This window comes from Trichosurus vulpecula, chromosome 1 (assembly GCF_011100635.1).
Source record: "Trichosurus vulpecula isolate mTriVul1 chromosome 1, mTriVul1.pri, whole genome shotgun sequence".
Classification (NCBI taxonomy): domain Eukaryota; kingdom Metazoa; phylum Chordata; class Mammalia; order Diprotodontia; family Phalangeridae; genus Trichosurus; species Trichosurus vulpecula.
The window spans coordinates 212,529,808-212,557,150 of NC_050573.1; the positions used below are offsets into that span (position 1 = coordinate 212,529,808).

The 27,343-nt window shown below is 35.2% G+C and overlaps 1 protein-coding gene across 1 annotated transcript in view; it reads left to right on the forward strand.

Annotated features, from left to right (window-relative positions):
* RTTN (rotatin) overlaps window positions 1-27,343 on the forward strand; it is a 212,488-nt gene that overhangs the window by 98,262 nt on the left and 86,883 nt on the right. The window contains exons 28-33 of the mRNA XM_036763559.1: window positions 4,319-4,538; window positions 6,828-6,956; window positions 7,435-7,545; window positions 12,269-12,427; window positions 18,048-18,119; window positions 24,173-24,362. Coding sequence (XP_036619454.1) covers window positions 4,319-4,538; window positions 6,828-6,956; window positions 7,435-7,545; window positions 12,269-12,427; window positions 18,048-18,119; window positions 24,173-24,362 — 881 coding nt within the window. The remainder of the gene's footprint in view (window positions 1-4,318; window positions 4,539-6,827; window positions 6,957-7,434; window positions 7,546-12,268; window positions 12,428-18,047; window positions 18,120-24,172; window positions 24,363-27,343) is intronic.

Below are 27,343 nucleotides of genomic sequence, written 5' to 3' on the forward strand. Positions count from 1 at the left end.
TGGGTGATGATCACTGAAGGAATACGAGAAGTGATATTTTGGAGGCTCTATACTATAGACTATTTGGAAAGCATGGCAAACTGATATTGCACCAATAAGGGCCTTAATTTGTCCAGACACCTGCTGTTGCTGTCTGCAGTTGCCTTAATAGTAATTACATCTGTCATAAATGGGAGGAAGCTATGAGAGAAAAGGGAACTGCTATTGTGGATTTGATTCTAAACAACAAGAATAGAGTTTGTGATTAAAGAGAAGAGAGTTAACCTGCACCCTAGGTTTTAGGAGAACAGATCTCAGAAAGAGAGGTGTTTGTGTGTGTGTGTGTGTGTGTGTGTGTGTGTGTGTGTAGGATCCAATGTCTTAAATACTTTGAAGGGGAATTTGGTCCAATAGGGATAGGAAGCTAGGAAGAATGATATACTGTAAAGGAAACCTGAAATTATCTTGATGTAAGGAGCTGCCTAAAGAGATCTGTATTGTTGCACAGGGGATTTGGGAAATTCAAATTTTTTACAAGACCTATATAAAAAAGTGGAAGAAAAGACAAGTGGCTGAGGATGAATACAAAAAGTAGCATTCCCTTATAATAATAGTGTCAGAAGTAGATTCTCAGGCTGAACTGGGGTTGGCAATGAGCGTTTAAAACAATAAAAATAGGTTTTATGTTTTGTTAGGGGCAGGAGTATTACAGAAGGGATAGGATTGTTGCTTAGGGTCAGTTGGGGTAATAGTACTAGATAATTGTGCGAAGGTTGAACTGCTGTTTCAAGGAGAAGAGAATAAAAATGATTAATAGGAAGTCGAAACTAAAGTTATGAGATGATAAGATAATAGCCAGCACCCTTAGTGAATATAAGTCACAAAATCTGGATGAACTACAGACTGGAGTACTGAAAGAATGTGCAATTCATGAGTCACTGTTGGAGATCTTTGTAAAAAGATCCTAGAGGCTAGGAATAATGTTTCATGTCTTAGGCAAAGGAAAATATTGTCTCAATTTTCAAAACAGGGAGGAGGGTATACAAGCTGTAGACTGGTGCAGTGAGCTTAACTTTGTTTCTAGGCAAAATTTTAAAATATAATTACAGGAATGTGTGAAAACTTAGGGAAACAGGAATAACTGAAAGTTACCACAGCTTCATCAGGAAGTGATGAGAGACTAACCACATTTCACTTTTTATCAGGAATAACTAGACTGGTCAAATAGGGCATTTTAGTAAAACATTTTATAGTTTCTCATATTTTTCTTAGAGACAGTTGCAACTTCCATATTTAGAGTCACCTAAATTGCCATATTTTGTTCCCCCCACCCCTTATTTCTGCATTTTCTGCTCCATTGTTATTTTAAGAGCCCTTGTAGGATTTGTTGAAATATCTCCTTTCTCTGGGGATTTTGACTTAGTTTCCTTTATTGGGAAGTATTTATTCATTTAGATCCCTCTTTTCTTTCATTGTTAGTTCATTTCTCCTCTTTAGTCACATTTTATTTGTAAGTCACTGGGTTGATTTCCCCCACCCCACACCCCCATGGTATCTTTTCTTTAAATGCCAGTTCTTTCTTTGTTAAGGCCCAGAACTCCTGTGCCTCTTCAATTTCTCCGGCTACAAATGTTGTCCTTCCATCTGGGAGTGTAAATGAATTGATATGGCTTGCTAAAGAGTATATAAATGTGTACACACATTTATATTAATAATTAAGACCCTTTTCCCCTCACTTGTTAGGATCTTTGTTTATTAGAAGATTATGCCCCCTCCCTTATAGAATTTGAGCTAGCATTCCTATCTAGAAATCCAAGAGAAAATACCTTATGTAGATTCCATAAGGTTTTGGATTCATATTCCAAGTGAACAACTCAAGGTCATTCTCCTGGCAGTCACCAGCAGTTTAAAAAGCAGAACTCTCTTGGAAGACTCCTGCCCATATTAATTGAATAGTATCCTATAAATGTTAATTGTTTCTTGCTTTCTTTTACTTTTGCATCTAAAAGGAGCTGATGATGTCCCCCCTTTTTCCTCAACAGTGACCTCATAGTTAAGTGTTTACCTAGTGCCAAACCACCTCATAGCACCTGCTGTCATAGATAAGACTTTCTATAACCACCTTATAGTCGTCATGCTTCTTGACCAGCTTTTATACTCAATGATCTCAAAGTGTAGATTTGGAGTTGGAAGTAATAGATAGCATCCTGTTATCCAACAATCATCATCCTGGAACCCTCCTAAAAGGAGAGTATCACCAGAGATGGAATGTTTTTCTTGTAAAAAAAAAGAGAGAGAGAGCTGGCAAGCCTGTCTAAAGAGGAGAAGGAAAAGGAGAAAGAAGAGAAGTAAAAGGGAAAGGAGAAGGAAGAGGAGGAAGAAGAAGAATCTGGAGAATTTTCTTATCTTCCCCCAATTTGGATACAGTTTGGAGGTCTGAAGCATGCTGTTCTAGACTGTCCTACACATCTCAGATTAGTCCTAAAGGATATCTTTTAATAATTTTGTTCTTGGATTTCTTTCTTTTCCCCTTTCCTTGCTGTACACAACGGGTTATCATGTAATCATAGTAACATAGATTTAGTTCTGAAAGAAACCTTCAAGGCCAACTATTCCAGTCCCCTTGTTTTACAGATGAGGAAACGGACAAGTAGAACTGGAAAGTAGAAACCAGACAAGTAAAGGGATTTCCGCAGTAGTAAGCATCTATCATCTGCCAGGCACCGTGCTAAGCATTGGGGATAGATACAAAGAGAAATAAGAGAGATGCTTCCTTCGAGCAATTCACAATCCAATGGGAGAGACAGTTTTTAAATAAGCTATATACAGGATAAATAGGAAATAAGCAACAGAGCGGAGGTGCTAGAATCAAGAGGTGTTGGGAAAGGCTTCCAATAGAAGGTGGGATTTAAGCGGGACTTGACAGAAGTCAAGGAATCCAGGAGAGTGAGATAAGGAAGTAGAGCATTCTAGGCTTCGAGATAGCCAGTGAAAATACCTGAAGTTGAGAGACATAGTATCTTGTATGAGCTATAGCCAGAGGATCAGTGTCAATGAATTGAAGAGATTTGGAGGCTTAGAGGGAGGGAGGGTAAGGTGTAAAAAGACTGGAAAGGTGGGTGAGGGGTCTAGGTTATGAAGGACTTTGAATGCCAAACTGAAGAATTATAATTTTGTAATTGATCCTGTAAGTGATAGGGAGTTACTGGAGTTCATCGAGTGTGTGTGTGTGTGTGTGTGTGTGTGTGTGTGTGTGTGTTGATATGGTCAGGCCTATGCTTTAGGAAAATCACTGTGGTAGCTGAATGGAGGATGGACTAGAGTGAGGAGAGACATGAAAGAAGAAGCAAGCAGGCTCTTGCAATAATTTAGACATGAGGAGCTGAGGACCTGCATTGGGTGGTGGCAGTATTTAGAGGAGAAAAGGGAATGTATTAGAGAGATGTTTCAGATGTGAAGTGAACAGGTGTTGACAACAGATTGGATATATGGGGGAGGTTGGGAGTGGGGTGAGAGAGACTGAGGAGTTGAATATGACACTTTGGTTGCAAGCTTTAAGCACTCCAAAATTAAGTCAAAATTTTTTTTGCCTAAAATTGCATTAAGCGCCGTCATCTAGTGCAGTCATGGGCTGTGGGAGAGGGGGTTGAAACGAGGGTGGGAACAATAGGAGTGGTAGACTGATGAGTTGGTATTTAGGTTTTTTTTTTCCTTTACTTACTTTGTAGCGAGCTCTTTTAGCTTTCTTCTTCCTGAACTGTTGAATTTGAGTATTGGCATTTGGGATAGTTGAGGAAGAGCTTCATCCTAGGTTACCTTTTACTTACTCTGTCATCTTAGTAGTTTTCGACTTCCAGAAGATTTCTTTTATACTGGTACATTGCTCATAATGGTGTTAACTTTTATTAAAGCACTATTTAAAAAAAATTCTGAGGACATCACTATGTGTTGTATTTTTCAACTAAATAAGTTTTAAAATGAATAATATGGTTTTGGGGGACTTTTTTTTAATCCTCAAGAGTTCAAGTTTTTAAAGTCCAAGGCATAATATTTACTGTTTCACTCTCACTTTCTGTCATTATATTTAGTTGTAGTAAGTGATTGCTATTTTTTCCCAATATATTATTCCTTTTTTTTTAACTAGATGTTCTGCCTTCTGATTGTAGTTTACTATTTTACCTAAGAATATTTGCTTTATGAAAAGAATTTTTTTTGCATCTTTTTTTTTACCTTTATGATAACAATGAGTAACAGGTAGTTCTGTACAGCTAATAAAATGGCCCATTAAATTGACTTACACCTGTGTTGTAGTTGATTTTTTCCCCTTTTGTATACATAGGAAGTCCTTGGAACTTATTTACGTTTTCAAGACACAGCTGGCTCTCAAACTGCTACAATGCCTGCGAGTAACAGATGCGCCTCATTTTTATGGACTGCCTTCCCTGGAGAGAACATTACAAGGAATGGTTCATATCACAGCGGTCCCAGGATGGAGTTCTCATTCTACTGTAACTGAGCCTTTCTCCGTTTGTACAAAATACCTGTCAGGCCTTCTTGAGGTAGATGTATTTTCTATTACTGTTGTAATTGTTGCTTAGAATCATTATTCCTGTTTTTGGTATTTGTTTTAGTTTTATTGATTTTTGAAAACTTTCACAATAGCTACATGTGTTTGGTAGTTTTTCTGATAACTTTTAAAGATGCAGGAACTAGAACTTTGAATTTAGTTTTTTTAATTCAGGATTGCATATTAATTATTTGCAGATGAGAATGAGAACAAACATCTATAATAGGCATAACCCATTTCAGTCATCACATGTAGAGATACTCTGTATCTTCCCCATAAATACAAATAAAATACAAATTTTAGCATTCTTTTCCTTATTTTTTAATATAGTGTTTAATGAACTGTTAGTTGCCTTTTATATTAAATAAGTAATAGTATAAATATTGATAATTTAGTTGAATAGACATTCAGTCCTTAGCTTAACATATAGAATATGACTTAAGTGAAGGAGAAAGAAGAGTCTGACCATTGGATTGATTTCAAGTTGGTATTGTTATTTTGTTGCATTCATTGTTATATAATCTTTCATTTAAAGTCTTACCTGCAATATTTTTGTCTTATACCCAATAATAGTTTTGTTACTTCTTCAGTACATCAAGAATGTTCTATTTTTTCCAGAATTTTTTTAGTATCTCACAAACTCTTGGTTACCCTGTGCTAATAAATGAAAATAGTCCCTAAAATAGCTTGACTACAATAAATTTAAGTTTTGTTTTCTTAGAAACACTTAGGGAAGAACATTAATAAATAGAAGGATTTCCAAGTCACTTTGGGATTCCATTTCAAGTTCAAATGTATTTCTTATTAAGATTTATTCCAAATCTTTGGATAATTTCTCACAGAAATAGGAGATACCAAGCTGATAAGTTACCCAAGTAGAGGAAAAAAATGCAATCTTGTTATGGTCACACATGTTGTATGCTATGATTATAGGACATTCAGTATAGCATTTCAAATTAAAAGTGATTGTGACTGAGCTTGGAGCAATCTATTGGGATTAATTATAGTCAAAAGATCCTATACATCTCTTAAAAACAGAACAATTCACATTTATATTGCACTTGAAGGTTTATATGGAACTTTCCTCACAAAAGTTGTTTAAGGTATGTAGTGTAAGTGTTATTATCCTGATTTTAGAGATGGGGAGACTGGTGTTGTTACAGGTGAAATGTTTTTCCAAAGGTCATACATAGTTATAAGTATTGCCACATCAGTTATGTGGAGAGTTGGATTTAGTCTCCTTATCGGGGGTAATATCAGCCTTGTTTCCTTTGTGACCTTGCATATTTTACTTTAACTTTTCTAGTCCTTAGTCATTCATCTGCAAAATGAAAAGGTTGAACTATGTGGTGCTGGATGACACAGAGGACACAGTGCTGTACCTAGAGTCAAGAAGGTCTGAGTTCAAATCCAGCCTCAGATACTCACTGTGTTACCTTGGGCAAGTCGCTTCTCTGTGTCTCATTTTCCTCATCTATAAAGTGGAGATGATAATAATAATAACACCTACCTCCCAGGATTTTTATGAGGATAAAATGAGATAATATTTGAAAAGCACTTTGAAAACCTTAAAAGTTTTATATAATTGCCAGCTAATATTATTAATAAATTATTTCCAAGGTCCCCTCAACCTCTAAAATCTTTGTCTTTATGATATGCCCAGGGTCAAAGAACTAGAAATTATTGTAGCTTGTTTTTAAATGTACATCTCCTTATTCCCAGTCTAGTGCTCTTTGTATCTCTTCATCTTGTTAAAAATTACAACACATTTACATTTTGCAAAACACTTTCCTCCCAACAACATTGTGATGTGGGTAGTAAGTATTATTTTATCAGGTGAGGAGACTGCCAGGGAGATGAAGTCACTTACTCAAGGTCATATGGCTAAGTAAGTGGAGAAGCCAACATTTGAACCTCCATCTCCTGACTTATGTCCCATATTCTTTTAATCACCTGTGGTTCACTTTTTCTGATGTCTAAATAGTTATTTGTTTAAATAACTGATGTTACTTGATTTTTAACTTAAGTAAGAACCAGGTCGACAATATGAGGCCTAAGCAATGTGACAAGTCTGTTTTAAATCTCAATGTCATTAATTTTCCCAAGATTCTGTGAGAGGAGGATACCATGTGTCTTTTACCCAAATTCTGAAGTCAAAGTACATTTCAAAAGAATATTCTGTCTTTATGTGGTCAGGATTTAATTCGTTGAATTTTGTTTTCTTATCTTTTATACCACTCACAGTAAGCTACCATGAGATTGTTTTATGTTTGATTTTCAGGTCATTTCTTCCTTCTATGTGGAGCGGGGAGGAACTGCTATGTCCTTCATGGGAAAGGGTGTCACAAAGAGCACAGTTCTTTGCTTGTTACATTTGTCCCATGAGATGATGAATCAGGCCAATATCTTGGTGAGAGCCCTCAAAGCTGCCCTTAGCTTGTCATCTGTATAGTTTGTTTAAAAAACAGAAATGCTATGAGAGTTCTGGTAGTTTGTTCTTACGTGAAAACATCTCTCTATTCTTTTCATTTTTATAAAGCAAAGTGATTTTCAGTTAAGATGTTATATAGAATTTGGAAATGCTTAAATAAAATATGGGTTTCATTTCATTTTTATTTTTAAAAAGTAATAACTGCATTCAATAGAATAACTCAGTTTTACATAATCATATTTGGAAAAATGTACCTGTGATTTTAATTACAAATCTGAGTGCATGGTTTTTAAAAATGTTTGATTGAAATGACTTTAAAGCAGTGCTGAATGTTGTTTGTTACCTTTTTGTTATTTTTAAAAGTAGAATTATTCTATATTCTCTTTACTTCATTGTCGAACACTTTGAAAATTAAGGATTTATTAAAGCTCATTGTTCTTTTTTTTTTTTAATATAGGATTGGATTTCAATGTGGTCCTTGCCTTATGGTAGTAACAGTGAGGAACAAAATCTTACCCAACAGGGACTGGCTTGGTTGATTCCATTATGGGTTGACAGGGATCCTGAGGTTAGTATAAAACTAGGATCTCAACTTTTATGATTTTTTTTTGTTTATCATGTGTGAAGGTATAAAAATAAAAAAAAATTTCAAATGTAGAAATATATCAGTGATTTTACTTAAATATAAATATATGCCTACATACACATGTACATATATACATACACATACATATATACGTGTGTGCACACACATACGCATATGCACACATGCACACACATGTCTCAGCCCAAGCCTTACTTGGGCATCGTCTTGGCTATGATGTCTCAGAGTGAGTGTAAATAGCAGTTGTTTATGCTTTAGCCAGAAACCCTGAGGGTCTTCCCCTCCCAGATTGATTTTGTTTTTGTTTTTTGACTAATTAATAAAGACCATTCTTTGCCTCTTTTCTCACTTAGTTTTAATCACCGAAAAAGGGTAGCCTCAGCCAAACTGAGACCTGGAAAAGACCTTAACTTAAAAAGGCCAAAGTCTCCCACTGTGTCCAGGGTCATCTTTAGTCGTCCTCATCCATATCTTGCCATTGGACCCAAATGGTTCCAGAGGACAGAGTGAGGGCAGTTACTTTGCACAGCCCTGCCTCACTTAAATCCAGTTCACTTGCATGTCATGGCATCAACTTCTTGATGTTATGGTCCTGTTCTGGAACAAAGGACAAACAACATATACCCACATACACATTCACTTAGACACATACCTATACATATATATATATATATATACACACAATATAGATATTAAACTAAAAGGATCACACAATCCCACAGGAAACCCCACTATGTAACCTAATTTATAGCATTCTTTACCAATAAACAGTTTCTCCATTTGGAGACTCATCTTCATACTGAAGTTACTGTCATTCTATTCCTACTACTGATTCTAGGACTGTCTCTTCTCAGCTGTTACTGTTCTATGGGACTATTTTCCTCTCTAGTCCCTTTCCCAAAATATTTCTTCCTGCTATCTTCTACTTCCTAAGATGTCTGTTCCTGCTGCTGTGATTTGTGTAGAACTCCTGGTCTGTGTTGGATGGGATATAGGAAGACTGGCACACCAATCCTCTGTTGATGAAGCTGTGAATTATTTCAGCCTTTCTGAAAAACAGCTGGGAATTGTCAGAAAAAAAAAGTGGCTAAAATGTCAGTTTGATTCAGAGATATCAGTTTTAAGCATCTACCCCAAGAAGGTCAAAGGTAGAAAGAAAGTTTCCTTAAATATTAGGTTGATCATAGCAGCACTTTTTGTGATGGCAAAGAAGTGCTAACTAGAGAGGGAATTGATAAATTGTGGTAAATGAATGTAAAGACATATTATTTCACCTTATGAAAGGAAATCAAAAAAACATAAGAAAACTTATATGATTTGATGTAAAGAAGCAAAGCAAGGAAAACAACAAATACAATGACAACAATATAAATGAAAAAGAAAGTGACTATAAAATCATAAAATCCAAAAATGTAAAAATCTTGGCTCTAGAATAGAGTTGAGAAAATGTATCTCTCTTCTTTCACTAGAGATAGAATGTGGAATAGTGCATGTACTGTTTAACACATTTAATGAGTCAGCTGGTTTTAATAAATTTTATTTATTTTTTTCTTAAAAAAATCTTTGTTACAAGGGAAGACTCATTTGTTAGGGGAGGTGAGAAGGAGATATAATCAGATTTTAATGTGATATAAAAGAAGAATAAGTAAACTGATTTTTTTTTAATTTTAGAAGAAAAGATAATACCCAGCTTTAAAAATCAAAGCATCTAAATTTTGCTTATAAATTCTCATTTTAAAAAGTTTTATGTAAGTAATGTTTCTAATGCAACAAATTTTCTTTCAACAATATCTGGGGATAAGATGTATATCATTTATAACAGTTTTCATTATAGCATTATAACAGAATTTACCATTTTTAACATTTCAATATGAAAACTTATGCCTTCATTCATTGGGAACTGGGATTCCTTCTATTTGTGCAAAAGCTTTTCAGTTTTGTGTAATTGATGTTTTCTATTTTATCTTTTGTACCTCTTATATTTTTGGTTAAAAATTACACCCAACCCCCCATAATTATGAAAGGCATCTTCATCCATTTTCCTACATTTTTATGATATGAATTTTTACATTTAGGTCATATATCCATCTGGAATTATTGTGGTATAAGGTTTAAGTCTATTTTTTGCCTAACTGCTTTCCGTTTTTCCCCTGTGCTTTTTGTCAAATAGGAAGTCTTTCCCTCAAGTAGTTTGTATTCTTTGGTTTATCAAACAGCAGGCCATTGAATTGTATTATTTCTAATTCTTGCTTATCTATTCTATGACACTACTCTACTTTTCAATATTTTAATCATTACCTAACAGTTTTTTGATGATTATTGCTTTATATTACAGCTTGAGGTTATTAAGTGCTATTTGCCCGTTATACTTATCTTTTTTTCCACTATTTCCCTTGAGATTCAAGCAGCCTCTTCTAGTTGAAATTAATTTTGTAATTGGCAGTTTAAGTGTTGTAGTGCATTTATAAATTTATTTATATAGTGAGGTCATTTTATTTTATTAGCATAGCTCAATTGTGAGCAACAACTCTTTTTCCAGTTATTTAAATTTTCCAAATTATAACCACATGAGCCTTGAGTATGTTATGGTAAGATTGATCCTAAATATTGAATGCATTTTGTAGTAATTTTGATTGGTATCTTCCTTTCTATTATTTCTTCTTCGTTTTTGTTATTGCTATGAAGAAGTGCTCTTGATTTTGGAGGTTAATTTTATATCTTTTTTTAAAATTTACTGAAGCTTTTAGTTTCTATTTGATTCTTTGTTCATTTACTAGCATCCTGATTGAAACTTAATGAAAGGATAAACTGAAGCAATTCTCTCAGAAAGATAACATTTATTAATAGGAGCCTGCTTCCTGTCAATAAAGGGATCAGTAGCTTGCTTCCATTTTTGCCAAAGAGCCTGAACAGATGAACAGTTCCGCTTTTATAGGTTTTGGACATTATAGAACAAAGAACAGAACAGGGTAGAGGACATGGGATTGAGGATAACATGATTGATTACAAGGCTGAGGCACTGGGAACAGCATGATTGGTTGGAAGTTTGGTAATGGGGGCCTGCAGTGACCCTACCCCCATACCCCCTTCTATCATGAGACTAAGAAGTGCTAATTATTGTAAAGATGGTGTAAAAATATTAGACCCAAACCCCCTGTTTTCACACACATCCCCTTTGGTCCATTAAATTCCTTGAGACAGGAATAGATCAGTGATTAGCAGGAGAGCTGGATCTTTAAACTTAACCCATTACAGACCAGCTGAATCAGAGCAAAGAACCATGACTTAAGCAATTACTGGACAAAATTAATTCTAAATAGGATCAATTAAAAAAAAGATACAGGATCAATATTAATCTTCTCACTAGGGTCATCTTTGTAAACCCTTATGTCATTGTCCAAATAGGAGAGTTTTGTCTCCTTACTTATATTTGTTGTTTTAATTTCTTTTGCTTGTTTTACTGATGTTGATAGCATTTCTAAAACAATTATGTCATATAACAGTGGTAAAAGAACGTGCATATTTGTTTTTCTCCTTTTGTTGCCTTTTTTTAATTAAGAAAGTTCTAGTATTCATCCATTGCTAATAATGCTAGCTTTTGGTTTTAGATATGTACTTTTAAACATTTTTAAAAAGATTCTTCTGTGACCATGCTTCGTAGAGTTTCTGGTGTAAATTATTGTTGTACTTTGTCAAATAATTTTTCTATATTGATATATTCAGATAGTTTGGGATTTCAAAATGATTATGAATTGTGTTAATTATTTTCAAGGATGTCGAAGCATTCTTAAAAATCCATTGCCAGAGTGCCCTTAAAGTTGTGGCCTGTAGCATGAGTTTCTTTTCTATATATTTATATAGTCTAATTATCTTCCTTATTTCATTCCCTTAGGTGTTATTCTGTACAATATGTACTGAAGTGGGGGAAAGACCAACTCATTCCCACCAAGTAGATTAAGAACACATATTGCCCAGTGTCCCTGTGGATACTTTAATAAACAATAATAGACTCCTTCAAGATCCTTAGAAAAAAATAATTCATTAGTCAGCTTGTGAAAGTTGTTTTTAGTTATTTTTGTCTAGGTAGCAAGCAGCCTAGTAATCATTTAACATGTATTCCTAAATAATGATTTCATTTACATGTTCTATTTTCAGTTAGTTAATCAGGAAACATTTATTAAGTGCCTGTTGTCTGTCAAGTACTGTACTAAGTTCTGGGGATATAGTTACCAAAAGAAAAAAAAAGGCAGTCTCTGTCTGCAAGGAGTTTTTGATCTAATGCAGGAAGACAACACACAAAAGGAAGCTGAAAGGGAGGGAGTAACCTGTCTGCACACATTATGGAGAAGTCCAAAAGAGTGCAGCCATGTGGAAACTGCTTAGATGCCTAGTCTATGCTCCCATCTTAAAAAAGTTTTTAGAGGAACTCTTCACTTTGCCCTCCAATTAGAGGGGTCACAAGAGCAGATGGTACTGAAGATGTGTGAATGTCACAGCTGATAGGATCTTGCAGTATAAGAAGGTTCCCGAAAGTATGATGGAGAAGTCCAAACAAGAGCAGCTTTTGATTATGTTAGAATACTTGAACCAGGTTCATAGTTGTTCTGTTTGAAATATCATAAAACCTGTAGAAACTGATAAAAAGGTAAGATTGTTTAGTTTAACACATTTTTATTTTATTAAATAGGTGAGGTTCACTTCCCTGGCAATAGGAGCAACTCTGACTTCTGATAAAGATGGATGTATTGCCTTAGCCAACAGTTGTCAAAACATTTCTGGTGGACTTTGGGCCATGGTGGTGAACATTCTTCTAGATCATTCAGAATGTAGTATGGTTCGCAGAGAGGTATGTCATCTATTTTATTCATTTATTTCATTTGAAAGTTTATTAATTCAGTAATTTAATCTCATATACAACTCACAAAAATGGAAATTTTTGGCTTTTTCTCTTTGAAATATCATTTAAAATTTGGTCATAGGTGGTAGAATTCTTGGTGCTTTGTACTTTGTGTAGTTCACACTTGAAGTAACATTTTCTGATGCTTTAAAAGCTGCTATTTAATGCACATTAGAGCCTTCCTGGATCATTGCCTTGTTGTGGTGGAAAGGCTTATATAGCTTAATGAACTATGAGCTATGCTGTAGCTTGGTTACCCAAAATAGACAGGACAGAGTGGAGAGCCCTGACAAAAGGGGATCCACTGGAAAAGGAAATGGTAAACTACTTGAATATCTTTGCCAAGAAAACTCCATGGAGAGAATTAAATGATTAAAGAGAGGATATCAGAAGATGAACCTCTCAGGTCAGAAGGGGTCCAATATGCTAATGCGGAAAAATGGAGGTTAACTACTAGTAGCTGTAGTACTAATAAAGTGGCTAGGCCAAGGCCCAAGGAAAGCTCAGCTGTGGATGCTTCTGGTGATGAAATGAAGGTCTGATACTATAAAGATCTGTATTGCATAGGAACCTGGAATATAAGATCTGTGAACCAAGATAGCTGAATGTAGTCAGAAAGGAGATCGAAAGATGAAACATTGACATCTTAGGTGTCAGTGAACTTAAATGGTTCAGAATAGGCAGATTTAATTGAGGTGATTATTACATATACTACTACAGGCAATAATTACTTAGAAGAAATGGAGTAGCCCTGATGGTTAATAAAGGATAAGAAGAGCAGTACTGACATATAATCTCAAAGATGACAGAATGCTGTCTGTTCAAATCCAAGGCAAACTGTTCAACATCACAGTACCTATAAGAAGATCTTTGAGAAATCACCCCCCCCAAAAAAAAGTCACATTCATCATGGGGGATTAGAATGCTAAAGTAGGAAATCAAAAAATAATTGGAATAACAGGCAAGTTTGACCTTGGAGTACAAAATGAACCATGGCAGAAACTAATAGAATTTTGTCAAGATAGTTCTCTGGTCATAGCAAACCCTCTTTTTCAACAACCCCAAAGACAACTCTACACATTGACATCACCATATGGTCAGTATGAGGGACTCGTTATATACTTTGCAGCCAAAGGTAGATAACAAGACCTGGAGCTAATTGTGGCTCAGATCATGAGCTTCTCATTGCAAAATTCAGGCTTAAATTGAAGAAAAGGGAAAACCATCAGACCATATAGGTATGACCTAAACCACATCCCTTATGAATATGAAGTGAAAGTGATGAATAGACTTAAGGGATTAGATCTGGTAGAGTGCCTGAAGAACTGTGGACAAAGCTTTGCAGTATTGTTCAGGAGGCAACAACAAAACATTTCAAAGAAAAGGAAAAGCAAGAAAGCAAAATGGCTGATGAATCTTTACAAATAGCTGAGGAAAGAAGGAAAGGGAAAGGAAAAAGGGAAATATATACCCAACTGAATGCAAAATTCCAGAGAATTGCAAGGAGAGAAGGTTTTCTTAAAAGAGCAATGCAAAGAAATATAACATAGAATGGGAAAGATGAGATATTTTCAAGAACAGTAGAGATATCAAGGGAAAGCTTCATGCAGACATGGACATGATAAAAGATAAAAATCATAGGGATTTAACAGAAGCAGAAGAGGTTAAGAAGAAGTGACAAAAACATACCAGAGAACTATATAAGAAAGATCTTAACACCACTGATAATCATGATGCGGTGGTTACTGGTCTAGAGTCAGACATCTTGGAAATGAAGTCCAGTGGGCCTTAGGAAACTTTACTAACAGTAAAACTAGGGGAAGTGATGAAATTCCAGCTGAGCTATTTAAATATAATGCTGTTAAAATGCTACACTCAATATGCTAGCAAATTTAGAAAATACAACAGTGGCTACTGGATTGAAAAAGATCAGTGTATGTCCCAATCCTAAAGAAGAGCAGTGCTGAGGAATGTTTAAATTAACAATCAGTTACACTCATTTCACATGCCAGCAAATTTATGCTTAAGATTCTGCAAGCTAGGCTTCAACAATACATGAATCAAGAATTACTACCAGAAGAGCAAGCTGGTTTTCAAAGAGTAAGAGGAACTAGAGACCAAATTGCTAAAATTCACTGGATTATGGAGAAAGCAAGGGAGTTTTAGAAAAACATCTACTTCTGTTTCATTGACTACACTAAAGCCTTTAATTGTATCTCAGATATGCAGACGATACCACTATGATGGCAGAAAGTGCTTGATGAGGGTGACAGAGGAGAGTGTAAAAGCTGGCTTGAAGTTTAACACCAAAAAAACTAAGATCTTGGCAACTGGTTCCATTACTTCCTGGCAAATAGAGGAAGAAGAAATGGAAGCAGTGTCAGATTTTAGATTCTTGAGCTCAAAGATCATTGCAGACAGTGACTATAGCCATGAAATTAGGACACTTGCTCCTTAGAAGGAAAACTATGGCAAATCTGGACGGCACACTGAAAGGTAGAGACATCACCTTGCTGACAAGGTTCTGTATTGTCAACGCTATGGTTTTTCCAGTAGCAATGTATGGCTATGAAAGTTGGATTGTAAGGAAAGCTGAGCTCCACAGAATCAACAATTTTGAATTGTAGTGAAGAAGACTTTGAGAGTCCTTTGGACAGCAAGGAGGTCAAATCAGCCAGTACTTAAAGAAATTCAGGTTATTCTCTGGAAGATCAAATGCTGAAGTTGAAGTTTAAGTACTTTGGCCACATAATAAGAAGACAGGAGGGCAAAAGGAAAAAGAGTTGTCAGAGGATGAGATGGATAGATAGTGTAATGGAAACAACAAACATAATAAATTTGGACAGACTTTGAGAAATAGTGAAGGATAGAAAAGCCTGGTATGCTGTGGTCCATGGGATCATGAAGAGCTGGACATGACTGAATAACAAGAGACAGCTGAAGACTAAGGTGATACATACTCAGTGTTTACATTAACTTGTCTCTAAAACATAATGAAGTTGTTTAATACCTATTAATATAGATCCATCTCGATCTTGGGAGAACACTGTATTAGCATTTTTGTTAATCATATTTCATTCAGGATTTTATATTCATTGTAATAGGTATGTAATTTTTTTTTTCGTAAATAGGGTTTTATTGTTTTCTTTTTAAATTTCTTAGATTTCTGCCTGTATTCCTCCACCTTTCTCCTCCCAGAGAGCCATCCTTTATAATAAAGAAATTTTAAAAAGACAGACAAGAAGAAAAGAAAATCAGCAAAATCAAATCAATACTTAGAAAAAAATCTGATGTTATATTCAGTATTTTATACCTATGAGCCCCTCACATGTACAAAGGAATGGAAGGAGGTGTCTTTTCATATATCCAGCCCCTTCACTTTACTGCTGATGAAACTGAGAACTGATGAAACTGAGTGAATTAATGATCATACAGACAATTACGGTTAGGATCCAGAAGTCCAATGAATTTTTCAGTACACCAGGCTACCTTTTTATGACTTTTATTTGTTTAAAAGTCTGGAACAAAAACTAATGGTATTTTTTTTACTAATGAGGGCATCTTCCCTATTTTGTTTGTTTTCAGTTTGTATATCTTGTTTGTGTATAGTTGTTTACGTTCTGTCTCCTTTAGGGCAGAGTCTGTCTTTTGCCTTTCTTTGTATCCCCAGTGACACAGAGCCTGACACATGCTGTTGTTAGTTTTGTTTTTTTTTGGCAGGGCAGTTGGGGTTAAATGACTTGCCCAAGGTCACACAGCAACTACATGTGTGAAGTGTCTGAGGCTGAATTTGAACTCAGGTCCTCCTGACTCCAGGGTCAGTGCTCTACTCACTGTACCACTTAGCTGCCCTTTTACTGTTGTTGTTATGGTTCAGTTGTTCAGTTGTATTGGAGGTTTTCCATATAAGGTTTTCTTGGTAAAGATCCTGGAGTAGTTTTCCATTTCCTTCTCCAGTGGATTAAAGCAAACAGATGTTAAGTGACTTGTTCAGGGTCACACAGCTAGTGAGTGTCTGAGGCTGGATTTGGACTCAAGTCTTCCTCACTCCAGGCCCAGAGCCATATCCGTTGAGTCATCTAACTGCATAGTTGCCTCTGCCTGAAACATAGTAGGAGCTTAATAAGTGCTAGTTAATTGGCTGGTTATAGGCATAACTATAATTGGATTCATAGAATCATCACAGGATATAAATCCAGGACCTTAGAGATCAACAAGTTCAACCATCTCATTAGATAATTGTCAACACTCAGGCCCTGAGAAGCTAATTGGCTTATTCAAGGTCACATAGCAGTTGATATTTGAACATTTGAGTCCTCTGACCCCAATCCAACACTCCTTCTCTACACCAAGCTGCTTCCCTATGTAGGAAGTGTCAGCTTGTATTTAAATCCATTTTTTTCTGATTCTAAATCTAGTTGATATTCCACTGAAACTGGGCATACTTCAGCACATTCCATTAAAGAAAAAATTCCATTCCTCTTGCAGAACTGGTGAATTTTTTAGAAATTTTGTCCATTCTGGAAAGTTAAAGTTATGAGACATTTGTCTGTTTATCCATCCTTCCATCCATCCATCCATCCATCCATCTATCTGTCTGTCTTTCTACATTCTTATAGTTGTTCTGAGGCAGACATGGAATTAGAATGAAATGGGACACTGATAGATCATTTAACATTTTACTATAGGAGATTTAGCTTATTTATACTAAGATATTTAGCAGTGATTCAGCATTGGTCCAGGTGGTGCAGGTCCCCATGTTTCCTCATTTGCAATGGTGACATAGAAAAATATGTCAAGCCTGAGGAGCTTCAATTTCTTATATCTTGGTATTTTTCACTGAGGCAACCAGGAAACTGTGTCAACTGGTTGAGCTTCAGTCTTTTGGACCAATTAAATCTCAGGAACAATTTCCTTGCCTTTTAGTGAAAAGCTAGCCTTGCCTATGTGTAATATATGTTAGTCTTACAGAGTTATGTATATACATATATATATATATATATATATATATATATATATATATAAAACTTCAGAATTACTACCTTAATTTTTTTTCTGGGATTAATATTAAAATTAGTTTATATCTTTTGAACCACACATTCACTAATCAGAAGTGATAACATGATATCATAATTTTGGCTGCTTTCACTGAGTAAGTTTTAATATATATTATATTAATTTTTTTATTTCACGTTCCATATTTGAAGTAAAATATTTATTGAGAGGACATTTTTATGCATATGTAGTATTTTGATTTTAGAAAACTGACATGTAGTGACTAAATGATTCTTAGTAGAGATAATTCATAGTTTTAGTTTTGTTTTGAAAATACTAAATATTAAAAGAGGAAAAGGAATTTGGCTGAGCAGAATAATTGTGGTTTTCTTGAGGTCATTATCTTATCTATAAAATTGAGATAATCATCATTATTCTTGATGGCCATGAGCCATAGGTTGTAAACTTAATTTGCAATTGATCTATGATATACTTGGTTAACAAATTAATACACTTTGATGACTTTTGATATGACAGCAAGATGGCAGTGTTGATGTTTTCTTCCTTTTTGTAGGCTGCATTTATTCTTCAGAACCTATTAGTGATTCCATTGCCTACAGACAACAATCACGATTATTCTTGGCATGTGAGTAATTATTAAAAATGTATTAATGTGGTCCTGATAGGTAAAAAATTTTCAATGGTATTTGTTTCATTATAAAATAAATTTAAGATGTTGATTATTATGAAGACTTTCAAAAACAGATTTAGATCAGGTAATAATGAGCTAAATAGTCTTTCAGTTGCTGCAGATAATATTCTAGCTTTTTGATAGGCAAGATTTAGAAATATTCTCTTCTCTCCAAAGTACTTTGCAACCAAAAGGAAAAAATCAAAAATAACGTTGCTTATAATGCAAAATACTTGCTTGCATTCCTTTTTCTGAATATGATAGTTTGATGCTGGATTCTCATTAGATTGGTTACTGTGTGGTCTATTTTTTAATTCAGCATTAATGTAGTGCCTAACACTGCTAAATTATTTTGGGGATAAAAACCAAAAATAATGTAAAGATCTTGCCCTCTCTAACCTTACTGGGGGAAAGCAAACTATATTTCTGTCCTTTTACCTATCCAAATGGTACTTATCCTTCAAGGTCCATCTCAGTCTTAGCTTCTTCTTTTTATGTTCACTTTTTGCTAACTACTAGGTTCACAAAGACACAAATGGAACAATTCCTGTACTCAACAAGCTTACCTTCTACTGTGGGGATATAACATGAACACAAATGACAGCACAGGGAGAACTGAGAGAGATAACTGCTAGGGTGATCAAAGAAGTCTTCTTTGAGAATATAGAACCTCAGCTGAAGCTTGGAGCAAGATAACAAATTTATATATAGAGATGAGGAAGGAAGCCCTGCATGCTGGCTTGTGTGAACGTCCGAAGACAGGAGCTGTTTTGATGAATTCAACATGTATACTTTGTTGTTTAGTAGCTCTTAGTCGTTTCTGACTTTTTATGATCCCTTTTGGGGGATTTCTTAGCAAAGATACTGGAGTGGTGGGCCATTTCCTTCTCTAGCTCATTTTACAGATGAGGAAACTGAGGGAAACAGGGTTAAGTAACTTGCTCAGGGTCACGCAGCTAGCAAGTGTCTGAGGCCATATTTGAACTCAGGTCTTCCTGACTCCAGGCCTGACACTATCTACTGCACCACCTAGTTTTGCCTGAGTTCAAATGTCACCTCAGGCATTTAGTAGTGGTATGACCATGGGCAAGTCCCTTAACTGCTGTCTGCCTTATTTTCCTCATCTGTAAAATGGAGATAATCATATTATACTCTCCGTGGTAGTTGTCAGGATAAAATTAGTTAATGTTTGTAAAGTACTTTGCCAACCTTAAAGTGATATATAAATATTAGCTATTACCATTATTATCATTACTACTATTTTTTATTTAACCTAGATAACACTTTGTTGTCTAAATATCTTACTTAAAAGGAATAAAACTAATTTAGAAAATAAATATATGCCATGTTGATCTGAATATAGGTCATACTCATTTTTGTAAAAAACAGAAAAGACAAGTTTTAGACAAGCCAAATGGGAATAGAGAAAATATAGTTTATAAGGTGGACAAACAGAATATATAAAGTCTTAGTGCGGCTTTAAACTTTTGAAACTTGAGACAGTTTTAAGCTTTTGAAGCTGAAAACTACACTAAGACTTTTGGAAAATCTAATATGTTTTATGTTTTGGGGTCGTTTTTCAGTCGTGTCTGACTCTTCATGACACCATTTGGGGTTTTCTTGGAGTGGTTTGCCTTTTCTTGTCTGTCTCATTTTGTAGATGAGGAAACCAAGGCAATCAAGGTTAGGTGAGTTGGCCATAGCTTTTGAGGCCAAATTTGAAATCAGGTCTGATACTCTATTCGCTATTCCACCTAGCTGCCCGTGTTATTGTTGTCCTTTTCCCCCACATACTCTTACTAGATTTATGTTTGTCCTCTGCCATTGAAGCAAGATCCTTAAAGACCAAAATTTGCTTCTTCAATCTGCCTCACATTGCAGAATGTGCAAGAATAATTTATCTTGATTTTCCTCATATTGGCTTTTCAAAAGCCATTAATAAGACCCAAGCATGTATTTTCTTTTTCAACCTGGCTGATGTTTGACTTCAATTTCTTACCTTCTAATAGAGAGGAGAGGAGTGGGAGGGGGAGAGAAAATTTGAAACTCAAAATTTAAAAAAAAATGAATGTTAAAGAAATTTTTTTACATCTAATTGAGAAATATTTAATGAAATAAATAAAATATATGGGGGGGACGGGGACTAGTTGACATTCTCCAAGCACATTATTATGGAGAGATGTTGTAGAAGTGTGCTAGTTAAAAGAGAGAAATTCTTTTCAATAATCTATACAGAGATAATTGAATTGATTGTATCTTTTACTTTAGAATAATTATACCTGTATTTTCATTGTCTAGATTTGTTATCTAGCAAAAATAAAGTTGGAAAAAATGTTGTGGTAGTAGTAGTTGATGAAATGGTGAACCTTTTAATTCTACATTTTCCTCAATGTTATTTTCTGAGTCTCAAATGTTTTTCATTGTCGATATGATTTAAGCCCATACAAAATCAAATTCCAAAATTCGATTACTTTTTTTTTGGTCATAAACTTTTTGTTCCTTCTTAGTATAACTTATTTTGATTATTTTATTCCCTGAGGTCTCAACTTGTATTTGATAGAGGGATTGCCTGAAAGGTCAATCAGGAAACTAAATTTCTCAGAATATTTTCTAATTATTACATTAATTGATTTTGGTGAGGAATAGAAATGCAGTCATCCCTCAACATTTGTAGGTTTCACATTTGAGGTTTTTGTTATTCATGGGTTGGCCATGGTAACTAAATTTTTGCAGATTTGCAGGGTGCTGGGGAAAATCACAAATACTGTACATAGGTAAAGAAAACTAAAAAAGAAGTTTATAAATCATAAATGCTATTTTTATCATTTATTACCATAAGTATACATACATAAATTTATTAAAAACATTTAAATTTTGTTAAAGATTTTAGTGCATTAAAGAAATATGTGCCATACCAGGGTTAGGGAACCTGTGGCTTCAAGGCCACATGCGTCCCTTTAGGTCCTTGAGTGCAGCCTTTTGACTGAGTCCAAGTTTTACAGAACAAATCCTTTTATTAAGGGAATTTGTTCTGTGAAGTTTGGATTCAGTCAAAGAGCTTTACTTTATTATCTAGAGGTCCACACGTGGTCTCGAGGGTACAGGTTCCCCATCCATGGGCCACACACTCTCCACAAAAGAGGAATGACTCCTCTTTGTCTCTCTACCATCAAGACTCAGCCAAATGATTTTTTTTTCCTGCAGTGATCATTGTATCTTGCACTTTTTGAAGAAGAAAATCTGTGAAGCAATTGCTGCGGCTACAACAGCAGCTGCTCCCCATAGAATGTGAGATAGTAACCTCTCTCATGTAGAAACTGCGAACTTTCACTTGATCTGTTTTCCATCCAGTGCTATTTTGCACCCTTATAGCAAGCTAGTGACTCCCTTTCTTTTTGGGGTCCACATTCCAGTCCTTGTATAGTCTGGACTGAGCCTTATCTCTCCCCTTCCTTAAACACCCACACACCAGCCAAAGTAGGGAAATGATCATTTCCTATGTGTATTTTTGTTTATGTTCAAGCTGGGTGGGGTGGGGAGGGATGTGGCTAGAGAGCAGTTTATCTGCCAAAAGAGATTTGAAGTTTTAGTAGACTGTGAGCACAATTTGAGTAAGCACTATAATATGGTAGACAAACTAACTAATGTGTTCTCTGGCTGCATGAAGAGAGACATATTGTAAAGGAATAAGGAAGAGATAGTTTTATTGTACTCTGCCCTGGTCAGAAGATACCTGAAGTATTCAATTCCGGCTGCTACATTTGAGGAAGTCCATTGATAAGCTAGAGGGCACCTAGACTGAATTCTTAACCTAGCTTTGTGAAAGTGTGTGTGTGTGTGTGTGTGTGTGTGTGTGTGTGTGTGTTTTATATTTTGATAATTATTTTAACATAACTGTTTTACAATCCATAGTATTTTATTTTAATCATTTAAAAATTATTCTAAGTAGGGTTTTATCAACCTGGCAAAGTGGTGCATAGCATTAAAAAAAAGGGGGGTTAAGAATCCTTGATTTAGCTGATAGTAAAGGACCATGAGATCTTGCCATATCAAGATCAGTTGAAGGAAGTAAGGATGATTTAAGAGGAGCATAGGGTCATAGATTTTAAGCTGTTGTTTGGTTGCGTGTGACTCTTCACGACCCTATGGACCGTACTGTCCTTGGGGTTTTCTTCTGAAAGATACTGGAATAGTTTGCCATTTCCTTCAGTGGATTAAGGCAGAAGTTGAGTGAGTTGCCCAGGGTCACACAGCTAGGAAGTATCTGAGGCTGGATTTGAACTCAAGTCTTCCTGACTCGAGGCCCAGCACTCTATCCACTGAGATACCTATCTGCTTCAGATTTAGAGCTAGGAAGGACCTAATAGATCATCTCATCTTATTTTCTCATTTTATAAATGAGAAACTGGGACCTAGAATGTTGTTCGAGGTTGTACAACTTGTTAGTAAGTAGAAGAGTTCATATTTGAATCTGAGTTCTGACTCCAAAATCTACTTTCTATCATACCACATGGCCTACCTACATTATGGCATCTATAAGTATTTTACAGTTGTCTTGTTGAAGAAAGATTAGTTAGACTTGTTCTGCTCAATCCCAGAGGGTAAGAGTAGAAATAATTAATAGAACCTGCAAAGAGCCAGATTTTGGCATGATGCTAGGAAAAAAAATTCTAAAAATTATTGCTAGCCAAAAGTGCAAAGGGCTGTTTTTTGATATGGATTCCCCTGTATTGAAAGCCTTCAAGTAAAAGCTGGATGACCGCTTGTGTATGTCGTGCTGGTCATTCTTACTTATGTTCATGTTTGATTGGATTAGATGACTCTCTGAGATCCCTTCCAGCTCCACATACAGTTTACCTTTTTTTGCTCACTAAGGTCCATTGTGCAATGCAGACATGTTCAATTTATGAATTTTCCCTAAGCTGGAAATTAATATAACTAAACCCTAGATTTATTTGTAGCTTGAACATCTCTTTTATCGACTCTGTCTGCTTGTTAGTGATTTTTCTTGCAGTTTGTCAATAGATGATAATGGGGGGACAGTGACTATTAGTAAATAAAGAGAAGTGAAAAAATGAACAGATAGGATATACAGTGAGATTTATCTTGTCTGTAGAAGACACATATTATCAGTATTCAGAGATTGGTGTTATATGATGATCATTTTAATAATAATGATAGCTCACAGTTATGTAATATTTTTAAGGTTTACAAAGTGCTTTTGCATTCATAATTTTTTTTGATTCTCACAGCAGCTCTGTGAAGTAGATGCCATTGCTATAATCATTTTGTAGATAAGGAAACTGAGACTGAGAGGTTAAGTGTCTTGCCCAGTGTTACACAGTACCTGAGAAAGGATTTTAACCCAATTCCTTATGACTCTAAGTTCAGTACTCCACCGAATATGCTATGCCAACTTAAATCAGTAGTTGATATGTCTTAATCTGGACATTTATGTTATTGCTTAATGTTATGCCTGAGTTAACTATATAGTTAAAATTAGTGCATTAATCATATGTATTTGAATCTTATTAGTTAGAGTATATCTTGATTTTCAGAACATTGTACATTTTCAAAGGTTTTAGTAGTTATCAAAGTTAGCTATTTTATGAATGTTGCGAGCAGAAAAGAAATTCATGCATTGAATGTATACCTATAGATCAGATAATTTCCCCCATTTGTAAAAATATAAATACTATTTACTGGACTTATTCCAGAACACAGAGTTTTATCAGAGATATTAAGACTGGAATTCCTCTCAACAGCCCTCTGCCTTCAGGCAGCTAAGATACCATTCTTATTTTACAGGTGAGGCAAATGAGTTATATGAAAAGTTAAGTGATTAGCCCTAGATTAATAGGTGAGTTATAGTGTTATCCTGAATAATTTCTCCAATTTCTTTTTATAATGGGAGGAGTTTGTAGGCTTATTGAAATATGCATTGAGACTTATTCTGTGATAGAATATAGTACTGGTGGGAAATAATTTATTCTGACCTGTTCCCTCAGGGTCCCTCTGTACATGATGTGGAGTATGGCCTATCTCTGACAGGTAAACCTGCCCTCCAAGCCCTTTTATATCATAGCAACTTTTATGAACATATGAATCGGATGGTGAAACATTGTTACCTGGGGCGATATATGTTTGACTTCAATTGTTATGCAGCTGACATCATCACAGCAAGAAAGAATATAAATGGTAAGAATCTTTTATTCAATTTTAATGGGATGGTATTAAGCCAATAACTCATCCTCCTTGGGGTTGTTGTTTTTAGCTATACATCCTAAAAACGTTTGGTTTTATTATGCTTAAGCATATTGAAAGTTTTAAAACCAGAGAGATCTTAGCCATAATATTGACATGTTTGAATGTATGCCCATATATCTCTTTGCCTGAAGTTAAAGTAAATATATCTCTCACCTTTCGTAAGACTCAATTGTTTCTATCCTGTTCGTGAGTACTTTTAATTAACATATAAACTTCTTTTTGAATCTTGTTCTCAGCTGTTGAATGAAATTCATCTTCCTAAATTTGAAAGCTGGCTTTAGATTCATAACAAAGAACAAATGTATTTGTTGTATATTTTTTGAACAAGGAAATAAATAATACCTGAGATGTTTCTGAAAAAATATAACTGTTGGAGATAAAGAACTTTGTGAAATGTACCATTTTATAAATAGCATGGAGGCTGCCTATAAGTGCAAATTTTTAAGAGCATCTCATATTATAAATAATAGAAAAGAGAGGGAGTTCTTGAGAATACCTAAATAGACAGTGCTATCTTGTAGCTAAATGAAGTCTGGGTTGCTAAGTCAAGATTTTAATGCTGTGAAGCCTCTTACTGCTAATAGATTTTGCAAGTGTCTGTAGTGAACAGGTTTACTGTGTTCATGTAGTTGTGTTTTTTAAGTGGTAGAGCTGTAAAGCTCATTTTTAGGCATTTTAATTTATTTTTGTTCCCTTCTGAGGAAACAGTGATTCAGTATAAAGTACATTGTAACTCTAAGTATTTAACCTTACTTAGAAAAGTTACAGTTCTGGTGTTTCCACCCAATTAATAAATTCAGCTCCGAGTAGCTATTATTCCTGTGTTGGATTTGCCACAGCATTTCAGCACATGTCTTGGCCGCAAAATCTACCAAAATTAAATGAGGACCACTCATCTTGCTTCAAGCACATATGGAAAGCTAATGTGCACAATCCCAAAGTATAGGATAGTTGCCCTCCCAGAAACAAAGATGAAAAAGCTCAGAAAATTCTAATCCACCTAGGTTATCATGAAGAAAATAAAGTGTTCCTTAAAAAAATAGTTTGAAATTAAACCAAAGAAGAAAGAGAATCTAAAAAGGTAGAAGGAAAGCCTGATCTGTGTCATCCATTCATTAAAGAGTATTAAGTCTTGTCCTTAACCTGAAGGAAGATTCATTCTATTTGGAGGGGGGAGGGGACCACATGTGCCAGATAAATATTACATATAGTGTGGAGAAATAAGGACAGATTTGAGAGATGTGGAAGTAGAACTGACAAGACTTAGCAATTAGTTGTGTGTGGTGGAATAAGAGAGTGGAAATAGTCAAGAGTGACTTTGAGATTGTGAGCCTGGGTTCTTGGAAGTATGATGAATATGAAATGAGGAAACTAGGAAGAGCGGTGGGTTCAAGAGGAAAGGTTGTGATTTCTCTTTTGGACCTCTTGAGTTTGAGATACTTTGGAAGCATTCATTTGGAATGTAAGCAGTTGGCAGTGTTCATTTGGAGAGAGTAGGGCTGAATGTATAGATCTGGGATCACTAATCAAATCCATGGGCGGTGATGAGATTACTGAGAGAGAGGATATCTATAGGGAAAAGAAGGCAGCCTTTGACAGAGCTTTAGGGCACCTAAATTAGGAAGTTAAAGGGTAGAAGAATAGGACACAAGAGAAAGGGGAGAAGGACAACTGAGCACTTGCAGCAAAGTAGTAGGTATAAGGCTTATAATGTGAAGAGTTGGACATTTTCAGGGTCAAAGTAGGTGCTTGTGCTCAAAGGAGTTATGATATGGTTCTATAGCTGGCACTGAGAGGGAGACAATCCAATGGGGGTCAAAGGAAAGAGATGAGTAGTGATCACTGTTGACTCCCTGCTGAGGAGTAGTGAGGAAAATATTTATTCTCGAATAATAGAGAAATCTATTGTCTTTCCAGAGGAGAGTTACCTAAAATTTGCTTAGGACCCTTTCAAGACTTGTAAAATGTGATGACTTCTATCCACTTCTGAGAATTAAGAGGCAGCCAAAAGAAATCTACAAAGCATTTCTAAGGCTTTTTAAGTCTTGGTCATGAAATTGAAGGCTCTGGGTATACAGGTGATATTCCTAGCACAAAATTCATGAAATGTGCTAGCATTAAAAAACTCTTGGCTTCAATGTTTACACACAAAAGGGATCTCATTAACTCCCATGAGTTCAATGTGTATGCATAACAAGTGGGGTAAACTATAAATTCTGATTCATTAAGGCAAATTTAACCTTCCAGGTATCACTGAGATTTGGATAGGATCCATAGGATTCTGAAAAGGTATACATTGTTTAAAAAAAAAAAGAATAGAATAGACAAAGGGTAAATGGAGCAAGTTGCATTATTTGTGAAAAAGATATACTAATATAAGAAAATAAAGGATCCAGTGGGGAGAGACAGGTAGAGAACTTTTGGATAAAGATCAGAAGGAGAAACAAACAATGTTGTCATATAGGATGTATTAAAAGCCTCCTCAACAGGGATAGGTCAGGAGGTTGTAAAACATATCATATGCCTGACACAGAGGCATAATATAATATAGTATATGGTGGAACTTCAGTTACCTATTGGATTTCTCTTACTCTGCCAGAAAGAAAACAGCTAATAATTTTTTTTCTTAATAATATTTTTATCCTCTAAAAGGTGAAAGAAGCAATGAGGGAAACTATTCATGGTTTAATTCTGATCAACAAACAGCAACTAGTTGCTGATGTGGAAAGGATGGGAACTATAAGGGAAAAGGGAAATGACTCCACTTTAGAATTTGTGGTTAAGAATGAGTGGAAAGCTCATCATAGTCTAATTGGGAAATCAAATTTCTGAGGGTTTGTAGGAAAAATAGGATCATATGGACTAAAGTTCCACAAGGTAAAAGCCCAGAAGGGATAGGAAATTCTCTAGGA